Source organism: Biomphalaria glabrata, chromosome 3 (assembly GCF_947242115.1).
Source record: "Biomphalaria glabrata chromosome 3, xgBioGlab47.1, whole genome shotgun sequence".
Lineage (NCBI taxonomy): Eukaryota > Metazoa > Mollusca > Gastropoda > Planorbidae > Biomphalaria > Biomphalaria glabrata.
Window position 1 is genome coordinate 44,824,134 of NC_074713.1, and position 14,956 is coordinate 44,839,089.

The window sequence follows — 14,956 nt, forward strand, 5'->3', positions numbered from 1 at the left end:
CTGGGTGGACTCAGAGGTGCCCTAAAGATCCTGAAATTAAAAATTCCAGTTTTCACCAGGAGTCGAAAGTTTTGTCGTTCAGCCCCCTGGAATCCTAATAAATTTAATATAGCAACTAATGGACAGTCAAGGCACGAACCATGGAGCCTCCGAATCGATGAATCGGCGTAGCAACAACACAGCACCAAGGAGCAGACCACTCTTATTCAAAAAGAATCTTTCTTTGATCGGTAGCGTTTGCCAGTTTTGCAATTTGTTAACTTCTTTATGGCCGCGTGGTAATGCACTTGGGTTGCCGACCGAGGGTTCTCGAGTTTGAATCCGGCGAAGAGACTGGGAATTTGAGGATGTCCCTGAATCCATCCAACTCTAATGGGTAACTAACATAAGTAATGGACGTAAAGGCGGTTGGTCGTTGGGCTGGACACATGACTGACACCATCGGTCATCGTCTTCCTCCATAGATCGCAATTTCTGAAAGGGGTACCTTTTTTTTTCCAGAATAAAATGGTCATCTAACCCTTTCAGACCCCTCGACCACACACCCACACTTTCACAAACGATCTTAACAGAACCGACACAAACAGCCGACAGGTTTTCGATTGAACAAAGGCCTAATTTAATGACATAGCTCTCAACAGAACAACAGAACCAGATAAATGCACTAACATGAAAAGACCTCATAGAGTAGATCAGTATGGAGTCCTTAACCGTAAACTGAACTATTTATCTTATGTATAAATGATTTTAATCAGCAGACTTTGGTTTCCAGCATAAACAGAATGCATTTGAACATATTCAAACCAGCCAAATAGGATAAAAAATGTTTTAAAAAACAAAAAACTTATCTAAGGGAAAGAAATCCGCACTTAAAAATATCTCTCTCAATAATGTAGAAGTTTTTTCCTTATTCAATATCAAACAAAACAATTAATTATCGATGGGTTAATTTCCTTTGTTGGTATCAAAGAAAATAATTAATTACCAGTTAATTTTTAAAATTGATTCATGTATCGTCTATAAAGTAAAATAAAGTTTCCATTCTTGCATTCTATGGGGCAGATGATGTCAAGGTCATCTGTTTCTGTGGACCACGGTTAGATAGGGCGTCATGTGGCCAGCACAACACCAACCGTCTAACATTAGAGCTGGGTGGACTAAGAGGCGCCCTAAAGATCCCAAAATTAAAAAGCCCTGTCTTCACAAGGATTCGAACCCGTGACGTTCTGTTTGGAAGCCAAGCGCTTTACCACTCAGCCACCTCACCTCCGTATCTCGTCTATGCCAATGAATATTTGTGCAAAGTTGAACTTAATTCGAGATTGGGTGTGGGAGAAATAAAGTTTACAAACGTTTTACCAGACAGACAGACAGAGTGAGTTATTTTAAGTGCGAGTTACAGTACTGCAACTAATGAAATGTAAAAGGACCGTACTGTCATAATTGAGCTTTTTGATAATAGCAAAGCAGTTGATAAAATTAGAGGACCAAAAGAAAATAGAACCAAATCAGAAGACCAAAAAATAGAGCCAAATCAGAAGACCAAAAAATAGAGCCAAATCAGAAGACCAAAAAATAGAGCCAAATCAGAAGACCAAAAAATAGAGCCAAATCAGAAGACCAAAAAATAGAGCCAAATCAGAAGACCAAAAAATAGAGCCAAATCAGAAGACCAAAAAATAGAACCAAATCAGAAGACCAAAAAATAGAGCCAAATCAGAAGACCAAAAAATAGAGCCAAATCAGAGGACCAAAAAATAGAGCCAAATCAGAGGACCAAAAAATAGAGCCAAATCAGAAGACCAAAAAATAGAGCCAAATCAGAAGACCAAAAAATAAAGCCAAATCAGAAGCACCAGAAGACCAAAACAGAGGACCGAAGCAGAAAGACGTAAAGTTATGTAAGAATAAGCGCGTGTTGGTTCTACAACTTTTTTGCAATGCAACACAATACTTCACTTCATCTAGCCAGGACTAGCCTCCAGTGGACTACACATTGGTAAATTCAAGGATTATTTCTGAAATAACAAGGAGGGTTTATTTCATCACTATTAAATTTTCTTTCTCCTGTTCAATCAGGACCGGCTTTATGGCAGTGCAAGACTATGAGGTCGTCCTTCACATTTCAGAAATATTACTTTAAAAAAATATACTCAGTAAGTCAAAGAAAATTGAGAGAAATGAGATGAAATGTACAAGTACTCTCTATTTTCTCCTTAACAAACACGACATTCTTTTAGATTGGAGATTTTTTTTCACGATAAATAAAACAATGTCAAGATCACTTAACGCTGAACCCCAATGTTGCCTACTAGATTGTAAATAAAATTTTTTTGAAAGCTTTAACTCTAATTGTAATTTTGTTGTTAAATGCATTAGCTTAAAATCTAAAAATGCAAAATTGTATCACTGTTGCCCCATTGGTTTTAAGTTTTCGGATGTGAAAATGTCAAAGACTGAAAGTCTAATGCTTCCTTCTTATTAAAGAAATATTTTGAGATAGAAGCGAAAGAGCATAGAAAACTTAATTTTGTAGTGCACAAATTATCAAATAACTTTGAACATAGGCAACACCTCCTTGGTCTTGTGTACCGGATACACCAACAAGGTAGCTATTTATAGTTTTTCAGCCATGTACGAAACTATCCAATCAAATTATTGAATATATTAATATCAAGTTGCTTCACTTACTCAAGTCTGACACTGTGTTAGATTACTTCTTAAATTAGTCTAAGCTGTACTAGAAAATGTTTTAAAAAAAATCTATTCGAAATAATTTAGAACCAGAGATTAAAGATATAAATAATAGAATACAAAATTGAATAACTATTGATAACTATGTCAGACATGGTGGCGCGGTGGTTGAGCTGCGCTGGCTTCCGAACCGGAGGTTCCTGGGCTTGAATCCTGGTAAAGACTGGGATTTTTAATCTCAGGATCTTTGGGCGCCTCTGAGTCCACCAAGCTCTAATGGGTACCTCACATTATTTGGGGAAAAGTAAAGGCGGTTGGTCGTTGTGCTGGCCACATGACACCCTCGTCAACCAAGGGCAACATAAACGGATGACCTAGACATCATCTGCCCTATAGACTAAAGGGTCTGAAACGGGGGAAATATGTCATGTCGAGCACGTGTCTCTGTTCTAGGTCTTGTAACGATATTCATTTCAAGAATTACAGGAATCTGAGAAAACTAGACCATCCCTTAGGCAATGGTTAGTGTCAAAATATTTTTTATTATTTACAAGGTAGACATATTGAAATCATGGGAACAAATTGGGGAGAAAGTCAAAAGGGAAGTAAGCACTGTTCTTTCTTGTTTACAAGTTTTAGCTGTCTAACAATGAACTGTTGTTGATGAGGTCAAAGGTTAAATTGATTTTTTGGGTTCAAACGGCCTCACTTGAGGATTTACTGATTCCAGAAAATGTTTTCACACTAAACGCCCTGCTAGGCCTGGGGGTGCCTGGGTAAGAATCATACAAGCTGGAATGTTGCTCCCTGTGCAAGTTACGCAGGGCAATCTTCCACCTCCACGGGTACGCTGTCAGCATGGTCATGTACACCTGCTTGTACTCTGTTCGCGCTATGGCATAGATGGGCCCATTAGCCAGGGAGTTCCCGAATGTGAAAAGCTGAGCTACCACCTGGATGATCTCGATAGTGACTTCCGAGAAGAGATTCAGGTACTTGAAGGGCGTGATGAGTACGTAAGGGAGGTACAGGATGACGAAGACCAACATGAGGAAGGAGGTCAGCTTGACAGAGCTGACCCGGTTATGGAACTGGGTAATCTGATCTCGGCTCAGAGTGCCCAGCTCGCTCTTAAACCTGCTGACCTGTCTAATGGCGATGAAGATGATTCGTATGTGAAGAGCAGCTGAGATGCTGATGGCAGCACAGATAAAACACATCCAGATGAGGACGTAGAGGCTGGGCAACGTGGTGAAGTAATTGCACCTGAGGATGAGTGGGCACACCGCGGGGTTGTAGTTGTTCAAGCCCATCATGGGCAAGAAGGAGAGAAACGTCAACAGCAGCCACTGGATCACGATCAGCCTGAGGATCTTCTTCTCGTTAATGAGGAAAGGGTACCTAAACGGCCAGGTGATAGCGATGAAACGGTCCACGGAGATGAGGAACAGCGAGAGGAGTGAGCCACTCCCAGCCAGCTGCTTGGACGCGAAGAGCGTCAGACAAGCCGTCCGGTTGCCCAGTATCGTGGGGCTGGTGTCTTTAATATAGCTGAGCACATACATGGGGATACAGTAGGAGCCCATCAAAAAGTCTGCGATCGACAGGCTGAGCAGGAGGTAGTTGTTGGTAGTGTGGAATCCCGGGTACAAGACGATGCCCCAGAACACCAGCGTGTTGACCAGAACGATGCTAGGGATGTAGATGAGGCAGACGACGATGAAAACATTGTGGGAAATGATGACGTTCCGGTGCTCCAGAAACACAAAGGAGTGATTCGTAGCTTCTTTCAGTTGTGTGAGATAGTCAAAATTAAAACTTTCCAACATTTTATTTAAGTTCTGTCTCAATTGGACTGTAAACCGAAATATAAAAAAAAGACATTAAAAAAGGTTTAATCGACTTAGAAATACTTAGATACTTTTATTTCCTAAGGTAAAATAAAGTAAAAATAAAACTGAGAATACTTAGATACTTTTATTTCCTAAGGTAAAATAAAGTAAAATTAAAACTGAAAATACTTAGATACTTTTATTTCCTAAGGTAAAATAAAGTAAAAATAAAACTGAGAATACTTAGATACTTTTATTTCCTAAGGTAAAATAAAGTAAAAATAAAACTGAAAATACTTAGATACTTTACTTTATAGGGTACACAAAGCTAAATAAAAGGAAATAGAAAGATTTAAATACTCTACATCCTTGGATATTAAAAAAATCTAGTTATGAATATAGCAATACTAAGATATTCTACTACTAAAAGTCAAACACAGTTACACAGCACTTTACTTTTTGAATTGATTGAACTTTCTGTAAGTTGATTATAAGATTATATTTAGAATGATTGTGAAATATTGTAACTGATACAATAATTTTGAGTGGTGAAAACACCCTGCACTGTCGTTCGGTCGTCTCGATTGTACCGCGCTCATAGCCTGCCCGCTGCCATCCCCCGTCGTCCTGCGGGAGATTAGGACTAGGAAGTAGATTATCATCAACTCTGAATGAGTACTCCAAACATTTTAGAAACAAACATTTTTACAAGGTAAATCTGATGACTCAAGTGTATGCCACGGATTCTAGTACTAGTGAATTCGAAACAAAGCTCTCCTTTAAAAAAAAAATTAGTTTCCAAAGTTGAAGTTCTAATACGAGCAAAAACACAATATAATTCAAATTCTATAATTAATCCTCAGTCGTACACTTAACATGATGCTTGAAACTCGCAGACTCAATGAACTGATTTTTTGGTCAGTGAAACTAGCTTGACTCTTCAGTTTTAAGTTTTCCCAAACCTTTGAAAGTTGTCAAAACTTCTGGCACCGGAACCCCCGGAGGATTTCCAGCTACCCGTCGCCTCAGCGTGGCGCCTCCGGTGGATACGTCTAGTAGTGGAACTAGATAGGCTAAGTACGAATAGCGAACCAGGCCCGGCTGGGCTTCCCTGGGTGAGCTTTTTTTTTCTCTCACTCCGGGTTGGGATGGAAAGAACGCCCGGAACCCAATCCAAAAAGTCCGCCACACAGTTCCACAAAGGGGGTCGTCATCAGAGACCCGTGGCTGGAGGGGAGGTCCCTGCACGGAACAGTGGCGGTAACAGTATAGGAATATAAGACAAGCTCCCCGCAGATAGCACTGTTCTCGGCCACTTATAGCGAGTGGGGTCCGGGAACAAGGACGGTGCGCTGTTTACACGGCACGGTCTGATTTTGCCCATTCAATCAACATAGCCGTCTACAGTTGGGAGCCCTCAGACAGGACAGGGGTGCAGAGCCCCATGTCCAGGCCTGGTTGTTGGATATAAGCCTTTCTAAAAAACAACGGGATAATGGCGCCTACGCTTTTAAAAATTAACTTTTTCGTTGTCTGAAAATAAAAAAGTAGCCGCTGCATCCGAACTTTGAATGGTCTAAAATACCATGATGGTGGATTATCAATATCTTTACTAGTTTACGAGATCTGTTCGATATCGAATGAAAGAAATAATCTGTACATTATTAGTAGATATAGTTTCAAGGACAGAGTTCTTCTCCTTAAGATAAGCTAATTTTTTTTTAATATTTTTTTTCTGCTAAAATGTGAACAGTGATTTTAAGAAGTCAAGTTTAATTAGTCGCTGAATGAACTCTTTATGTTGTCTGTTGTATATATATGTATTTTTCTATTGTGTTGTATGAGAAACGAGTCCTTGTAATCACAACAAATTTCCGTAAGGATCAATAAAGCAGTCTTAGTCTTAGTCTTAGTCTTAGTCTTAGTCTTAGTCTTAGTCTTAGTCTTAGTCTTAGTCTTAGTCTTAGTCTTAGTCTTAGTCTTAGTCTTAGTCTTAAATTACTTCACTTTACGCCTTAACAATGTTCTCTCTCTCTCTCTCTCTCTATCTATCTATCTATCTGTTTTAGCTATAACACTTATACGTACATTGGTAACTCCAGAGACATGTTTTCTCTAGAGTCAGCTGTCCACTAAAAGTACTGTGTGTGTGTCACATGCATCTCAACAGTATCTCAACAGTATCTCAACAGTATCTCAACAGTATCTCAACAGTATCAAACTAGACTGCAGGTCCAAGGGTCTTCGCAATGATCCGTTTCAACAGTCACTATGGAAATAATTAAAAAAAATAGTATCAGTGGCGTAGATAGGGTTAGAATGGAGGGCTCAAATTCAAAAGTCCCCCACGGGCCCCAACTTGAGGGGTCCCCCAAATGAATGTTGCAATTTTAAAAAAATTAAATATTACGCCTCTGCCGTGTAATCTTCCTATTCACGTGTAGTCAAAACTACTAGACAGCATTGAGTTAGATGATGTTATAGACGCCTTTGCTTCACAGACATGAGGCGATTTAAAATGAGATTTGACACTTGTGCATTATCTCGCCAATAAATAACGCTATAAATCATTAAAAGAATCTTAATGATTTTTTAAAATTAATTTACTTATACACTATACCAATTTTAATTGAGACTTATTCGTTAAGTACATTATCTAATGTCATAATGTCTAATGTCAAAATGCAGGGGCCCTTTAAAAGGTCAAGCCCCCGGCCCCCAAGTCCCTAGCTACACCACTGCCTCCTATTAAATGTATTTTAGAGAATGTAAGTGCGTGTTTCTGACGTGGGTGGCTGGGTATAGGGTAGATGTCTTGGTTGTAGGGTGAAGAGATTTTGATGTAACTTTATTGTGGTCTGGCGTAATTCAATTGAATAAAAAAGAACTGGAAGGAAGGTTGAATGGGGAGTCTTGAGACGTGAGACAGAACAGACATGTAGATGTACTGAGCTAGACCTTGTTTAAACATCAGTTCACTTATTGCTTCATACATCTACTTTTATGTTGGGATCTGGGAATATTGTACAAGTACAATTTGTTGAGAAGTACACTATGTTCACAAGTACAATTTGTTGAGAAGTACACTATGTTCACAAGTACAATTTGTTGAGAAGTACACTATGTTCACGAGTACAATTTGTTGAGAAGTACAAAATGTTCACAAGTACAATTTGTTAAGAAGTAGATTATATGTTCACAAGTACAATTTGTTGAGAAGTACAATATGTTCACAAGTACAATTTGTTAAGAAGTAGATTATATGTTCACAAGTACAATTTGTTAAGAAGTACAATATTTTCACAAGTACAATTTACTGAGAAGTATAATATGTTCACAAGTACAATTTGTTGAGAAGTACAATATGTTCACAAGTACAATTTGTTAAGAAGTAGATTATATGTTCACAAGTACAATTTGTTGAGAAGTAGATTATATGTTCACAAGTACAATTTGTTGAGAAGTACAATATGTTCACAAGTACAATTTGTTAAGAAGTAGATTATATGTTCACAAGTACAATTTGTTGAGAAGTACAATATGTTCACAAGAGCAAGTCCAAAAGTTGTATTCTTATTCTTTACTTGAATAGTCTACATGAACATTAGGGATCGGTGGATATATATCAAGTGATCTATGACTTTCTTTTTCTTTCCTGCGTTATTTAAAAGTATCTAACATATTATTATACTAATGCAGGGGTGGGCAAATTACGGCCAGGCCACATGCGGCCCGCCAAGTGTTTCATGCTGCCCGCGTACACCTACAGAATTCAGATGTGCCCACACATTAAACATGTAAAAAAGGGAAAAAAATAAAATTAAGTAATTTTACACATCTTCTTATCACTTATGATGAAGAGGCTAAAGAAACATTGTCTCTGCATGTCATTCTAAAAAGTTTAAAGCAAATGAACCTTATGCTTGTTTGCAATATTTCTAAACATTTAGTCAAAGACATAAACTCAGGCCAGTATTTATTCAATGCTATGAAGAACTGTGTTGAAAGAGTTGGGTTGGCTTGGAACAAGATGGCTAGTGTAACAACTGATGGACCCCGTGCTTTGACTTTGACTGAGTAACAGTTTTTTTTTTAAAATAAATTAAAGAGCAATATCCCAACTATAAACTCTACACATGAAAGTTAGCACAAAGCTGCATTGAATATCAAACATGTTATTGACCCAATTATCAGCGATCAAACGTATCAGAGCGAGGGGACTTAACCACAGGCAGTTCCGAGGAGTTCTTGAAGATGTGGAAACAAAATATTCCGATGTTCCGTACCACAGTAGTGTCCGCTAGGTTAGCATGGGCAAGGTATTGAGAAGAAAATGGGATTTCAAGGAAGACATTGTTTTGTTCCTTGAGGGACATTTACTGTGACTTTGTTACTAATATTTCTAATGAAGAGTGAAGATAGACTTCATGCTTCTCATCTTTAGTATTTCAACGGGTTGTTTGCATGTATGTGCATCATAGGTCCCGCGCTATTTCTAGCTGTAAATTAAAAATTTTACAGGAGCTCCTGGAAATCTTCTGAAATTGTAAAATATACTAAAAAAAAGTCATGAAAATCTACTGAAATTATTAAAATATCCTCAAAAACACATAAAATAAAAATGTCCTGAAAAAAATAGACGAAATAGTCATTTTTTGGGTTGCCATTCAATGTGGAAAACGTCAATCCTACTAGCGATTAAAAAAAACTGCATTGTCAGCTTTCGTTTTATAAAAATGTAATAATAAGGCGAATTTTAACTAAAACAGGAAGTTCCAGTACTTTAGTTACTTTAATAGTCACTGGCATATACATATAGATCTATCTCGATGTTTAAAAAAAATTTAAGTGATATTTTGCTAGTCGATAGTAAATCTAAACGGCAGATCTGAATGTTTATCGGCTTGTTTGTAGGAAAACTACCTTTTATTATAGATGGCTCGTAAAGTTAATTTGATGACCGTGATGTTGCACTTAGTAAAGTATTAATAAAATGCAAAGACGAATTCGTTTTCTAACAAAAAATCGTAATTTCCACTTATTATCTTTATCCCTGCCCAGACTAGGCCCCGCGCAATCCGTTTCGAATAGGGCCCCGCAATCTGTAGGGCCGGCCCGGGGTGCCAGAAGCTGTATTTCTACATTAAAAAAAAAAACTTGATGCTAAACTTTTCACATTATTTGGTGTCAAATATATCTGTCAACGAGAATGTTTGAAAATAAACAAAGGTAAGAACAAGTCTATGCTGACAGACTGTAATTTGACAGCAGCCATAAGAATAAGAACTACTAAGCTAGTTCCACCACAGTTCCGGAACATTCTGCACCAGTGTAAAATTAAATATTTTACAATAAGTTCAACATTATAACCAAATTGTTGTGATGAATTGTTGTAATGTGTAAAGAGAATAACAAAATTTAAAAATATTCGTAAAATTAGTTTCAGAAATCGCTAAATCTTGTAATTCCTCAATTAATAGTGTAAATATTTAATACAGTATACATATAAATTAAAAGACACCACATTTTCTAAGTTGTAAATACATATTATATATATATGCTGCCCCATTACTAAAAATTTTTAATGCGGCCCTCGATAGAAAAACATTGCCCACCCCTGTACTAATGTTTAGATGTCTGTTTGATTTTTTTTTTTTTGGGGGGTGGGGGGGGGTTTCATTATTAGATCTGGATTCTATATTTGTATTCTAGTCTCTAGATCTATAATCACATAATAATCTATTTAATGCTATATCTATTAATACATCTAGACTGTCTAGAGTTTAGTTTGTACACAAATGTACTGTATGGTTGGTTGACTGAAAACAGAGCTAGTCTAGTAAAACAAATGTACCGTCAAGATAGACCTAGGTCTAGTACACTCCGAAATAACAATGCAACGTGAAATGAAACTTCAGAACAAATACTCTGTTGATGATAGAATCTAGTTTTGAAAATGAAAGTTATTTTGTTATTTCCAAGAAGGAAGTCTCACGGTCAATAAAACTGCGCGCTGGTGAAAGCACGTACCCTCACAATCTCTCCATATTAATGCTGCGTAAATAACACAGAAATATTCATCCTAGTAGAGTATGTAGATTTGGATACAATGGAGGCATGTCTATAAATAGCAAGCATTTTTTGTTTGGAGTATCCGGTGTACAGAATACAAAAGTATTGATCAGAGAAGTATTTTATATGAAACAAAAAATATAATTTAGTGCACTTTTGAGGACTGTTGTAAATTAAAAAATCTAAACTGTTTGTATTGTAGCACAAAATATTTGTATGGCGTCCTTGACATTGTTAATGTTGTCCATTTATTTCTTAATATCTCACAAGCTTTCATGTTATTTTTACGTTTTACTTCAAAGTCTCATTATGTCGCCACCACATGTCTTCATATCGAACTCTCTTCTTGTCTTATTAGTGTACTTTATTACTTAATTAAAGAACGTAAACTGGACCGTAGAAGAGCAGGTTACTGTGATTAATAATGAGTGTGGAAATCTAAAATGGAGACTCACTCAGAGTTTAGTAGTTTTCATTGTTAAAAAGAAAACGTGAACAGTCTAAGACATTTGTTTTGTGTTACATTTACCGAGTTTACGGCAGAGAAATAAAGTTAAACATTGAAAAATGTTGTCAAACTTTCACTGCCTGAAATGAATCTACAAGTGAATCTGCTGGTGAGTCTACTATTGAATCTACAAGTAAATCTGCTGGTGAATCTACTATTGAATCTACAAGTGAATCTGCTGGGGAATCTACTATTGAATCTACAAGTGAATCTGCTGGGGAATCTACTATTGAATCTACAAGTGAATCTGCTGGTGAATCTACTATTGAATCTACAAGTAAATCTGCTGGGGAATCTACTATTGAATCTACAAGTGAATCTGCTGGGGAATCTACTATTGAATCTACAAGTGAATCTGCTGGGGAATCTACTATTGAATCTACAAGTAAATCTGCTGGTGAATCTACTATTGAATCTACAAGTGAATCTGCACTTACAAGCTAGTAAGTAAATCATGATCTTTTTTGGTGTCTTTTGGTTTACTCAATACTTTGGGAGAGTATCTCAGTCTCAGTTGACATTGCATGATTTTATGTTCACGTCATGTTAAGAGGTTAAAAGACATGTGGAATTCCTGATGTAGAAAACAGGAAGAAGAATGAATAAAGTTGACTTTGAGTTCAGTCAAGTCAGTCAAGTAAGTCAAATGGTATTCTTTGGACCGGGTGGTCAAGTAATATTTTAGTCCGCAACGGACAGTAGCGACTTAGAAAAGTCTGTAGTAATTTCAGTTAGATAGTAACTTATGGGCAGTTGTTGTCAGTGGTCTTTTTGATATATGCATTAGTTAATCTGTATTATTCTGCACAGTGTTACCCGCTGAGATGCGGACGTGATTTGTAATCTAGAGAGTTTAACGTGTTGGATATATTTGATACCGCTGTTACGCGGATAGGATTGTTTATTATTTCTTGACTTGTAGCACTAACAAGGAGTACAGTCTTATTATGTTGTAAAATAAACGTTATATTTGTCTGCTGAAACGGACTTAAGTCAGTTTGTAGTGTATATAATTGTCACGTGTTAAGAGTACTGCAGGAAGCAAGAACCCAGCATTTCACGACATTCGCATTCTTCAACATTACACCATTTAACCTTTTACAGAGAGGACCCCAAGGAAAAAATTAATATCGGAAAGGTGATGGGTGTCATCAAGACCTATTATACCCAAGGAAAGGGGATGGGTGCCATCAAGACCTATTATACCCAAGGAAAGGGGATGGGTGCCATCAAGACCTATTATACCCAAGGAAAGGTGATGGGTGCCATCAAGACCTATTATACCCAAGGAAAGGTGATGGGTGCCATCAAGACCTATTATACCCAAGGAAAGGGGATGGGTGCCATCAAGACCTATTATACCCAAGGAAAGGGGATGGGTGCCATCAAGACCTATTATACCCAAGGAAAGGTGATGGGTGCCATCAAGACCTATTATACCCAAGGAAATGCAACGGCAATGTCGAAGGACGATGAATACATTCAAACAAAATAGTTCCCTCTTCAGACCTTGCAACCGATGATGTAAAGGTCGCCTGTTTCTTTGTCCAATGGTTAGCGGGATGTCAGCACAATGACCAATAGCCTTTACTTTTTCCTAGTAATGTCAGGTACCCATTAGAACTAGTTAGTGGCGCCCAAGGATAAAAAAAATAAAAATCCCTGGTTTTACAAGGATTTGAACCTGGGACCACCGGTTCGGAGATTTAAAATACCGCCACTCAGCCATCGCGTCTCCACCCTCTTAGCTATTTACAAGATTGTAACCAGGAAATGATCGTCGTACTAGATGGCAGTTGGAAATTTGATCCTATTCTTTAAATGTTCATTCTGGTTAACATTAAATGCGATTCTAAAGTAGACATATAATCCATGCAACCAGCAATGCTCTTCTGTATATTATTTAACTCTTTTTCTCCTAACTGACGATACCAGCGTTGATTCTACCAGAATGTGGTAAATAATTACGGAGAGAAAGAGTTAACAAGTGTTTTATTTCATCATATAATAACTCCCCTGATTAAAGAATAATGGACACACTTTGATATTTCCAAGTAAAATTTTATTACTGAAAAAGATATTCTAATCATATTTGGTGCAGGTGTATTTATATCCAACCATTTTACAAGAATAAAAAAAGAAAGAAAGAAAGAAGAAGAAATAAGGTTTGCCAAAATTATAATTGGAATCTTTATGTAAAATCCAGAGGATGTATTTTATTGGATTACATAGCCGCTGTACTAAATGTTCAGTAGAAATCTTCACTTAATAACCTCTGTTGGGCTCACAAGCTCTGACACAAGCTTGCTGAGTCTGGAAGATGTTTCTCTGGGGTGTGTAGCTGTCCACACATCTACTCAAGACGCTGACCTTCTTGCAGGAGTTTGACCTGTGGTCATATGTCCAGGCGTACACGTTGTAGGTGGCGTCGTAACTGTTGGCGATGCAGGAAGCGTCAATGTGACCACAGTTGTCTGAAACAATTTAAACAGAGTAGATTTAAGGTCAAGAAATAAAATGTGTAAAAGACATTGATTAAATAATTACAAGGAGAAAAACCTATAATATACAGTCTTGTTTATCTATGAATGATATATCTATATTTAGCTATTCTCACTGCACATGCTCTTTGACCCACATTGTCTGCATATTTAAAGCAATTGTTTTAATTTTTTATTTTTCTTCATCCTTTCTCCCAACATTAATATTTTTTTTTAATTCATATAGTTACTGCGCTATTAATATGCAAAGGGAGTCCACCCATGCATCAAGAGGACACACACTGTACTTTATGTAATAACACACAAGAGACTTTGATTTCAATAATACATTCACAGTAAAAGACTTAACTCTTTCTCTTCTTACTGACGATACCAGCTTGATTCCACCAGAATGTAAATAATTATTGAGAGCTCCGAAAGTATAACTTAATAAAATGATTAGAGACTACATATTAGCTCGTTTCATCTATTTATAGTTTTATCAAAATCGATTAAAAATCGAGAATAATTAACATATCAGGTTCCCCAATTTATGTTACTCTTGTTGACATGCATCAAGGGAGGACATCAAAGTTAAAAACAATAATATTATTTTTATTGATTTAAAGGTACAGGGCCATAACATTCCTAAATCCGAGTCCGCTTCTAAATCAAGAGAAAGTAAGGATTAATAAATGTGTTTATTTTGTGTACTTATATTATTGTATTTATAGTATTTACTCTGATTACCTCCCTTGTTCATTAAAGTGATGCCCCTTAGATGAACAAAGGGTACTTACTGTGTCCTGGGAAGTTGTAGCCATTGCAGTTACATTCGTCGACATGGTAGCTGTTGTGATTTTTCTGGTAAGCGTTATTACATCGGTCGTAGCAGTAGGCGTGGTCTCTGTAAGAGAGTGAGAACGTGGGGTAAGACATTTTGAAGGTCCATCAGATAGGAGAGAGAGAGACGGAGAGATAGAGAGACAAAGAGAGAGAGAGAGAGACAGAGGGAGAGATAGAGAGAGAGACATAGAGAAAGAGAGAAACAGAGGAGAGAGAGAGAGGGAAAGAGACAGAGAGAGATAGAGGGAGAGAGACAGAGAAAGATAGAGACCGATATATATAGAGAGAAGACAGACAGAGATAGAGAGACAGAGGGAGAGAAAACAGAGGGGAAAAGAGAAAGCAGACAGCTAGAGAGAGAGAGAGACAGAGAGAGAGAATCAGTGAGTGACAGGTAGACAGAGAGAGAGAAAGAGACAGTATGAGAGAAAGACAGAGACAGTGAGAGAGAAGATAGTGAGAGAGAAGACAGAGAGAGAGAAGACAGTGAAAGAGAAGAGAGAGAGAGAAGACAGAGAGAGAGA

General features: G+C 37.3%; 3 protein-coding genes across 4 annotated transcripts in view; 1 reads left to right on the forward strand and 2 right to left on the reverse strand.

Annotated features, from left to right (window-relative positions):
- Positions 1–14,956, reverse strand: part of LOC106062964 (uncharacterized) — a 113,552-nt gene that overhangs the window by 95,573 nt on the left and 3,023 nt on the right. The window contains exons 5-6 of one of the 2 annotated variants that reach the window (XM_056022259.1): positions 14,387–14,493; positions 13,147–13,580 (exon numbers count right to left, since the gene is read on the reverse strand). In XM_056022259.1, coding sequence (XP_055878234.1) covers positions 13,372–13,580; positions 14,387–14,493 — 316 coding nt within the window. In that variant the 3' untranslated portion in view covers positions 13,147–13,371. Of the gene's footprint in view, positions 1–13,146; positions 13,581–14,386; positions 14,494–14,956 lie in introns of those variants that run through there. The other variant, XM_056022260.1, reaches the window with a different exon arrangement.
- The window catches only part of LOC106075958 (uncharacterized), a 112,681-nt gene that overhangs the window by 86,637 nt on the left and 11,088 nt on the right, over positions 1–14,956 (forward strand). The gene's annotated exons all lie outside the window — the stretch shown is intronic.
- LOC129924907 (adenosine receptor A3-like) lies at positions 3,213–10,577 on the reverse strand. The gene is made up of 3 exons (XM_056022246.1): positions 10,381–10,577; positions 6,615–6,795; positions 3,213–4,549 (listed from the first exon to the last, which is right to left on the reverse strand). Exon 3 carries the CDS (start codon positions 4,521–4,523, stop codon positions 3,390–3,392), a length of 1,134 nt encoding a protein of 377 aa, XP_055878221.1. The 5' UTR covers positions 4,524–4,549; positions 6,615–6,795; positions 10,381–10,577; the 3' UTR covers positions 3,213–3,389.

Coding starts and splice junctions, on each gene's coding strand:
- LOC129924907 (XM_056022246.1), bottom strand. CDS start 4,523: ATGTTGGAAAGTTTTAATTTTGACTATCTCACACAACTGAAAGAAGCT.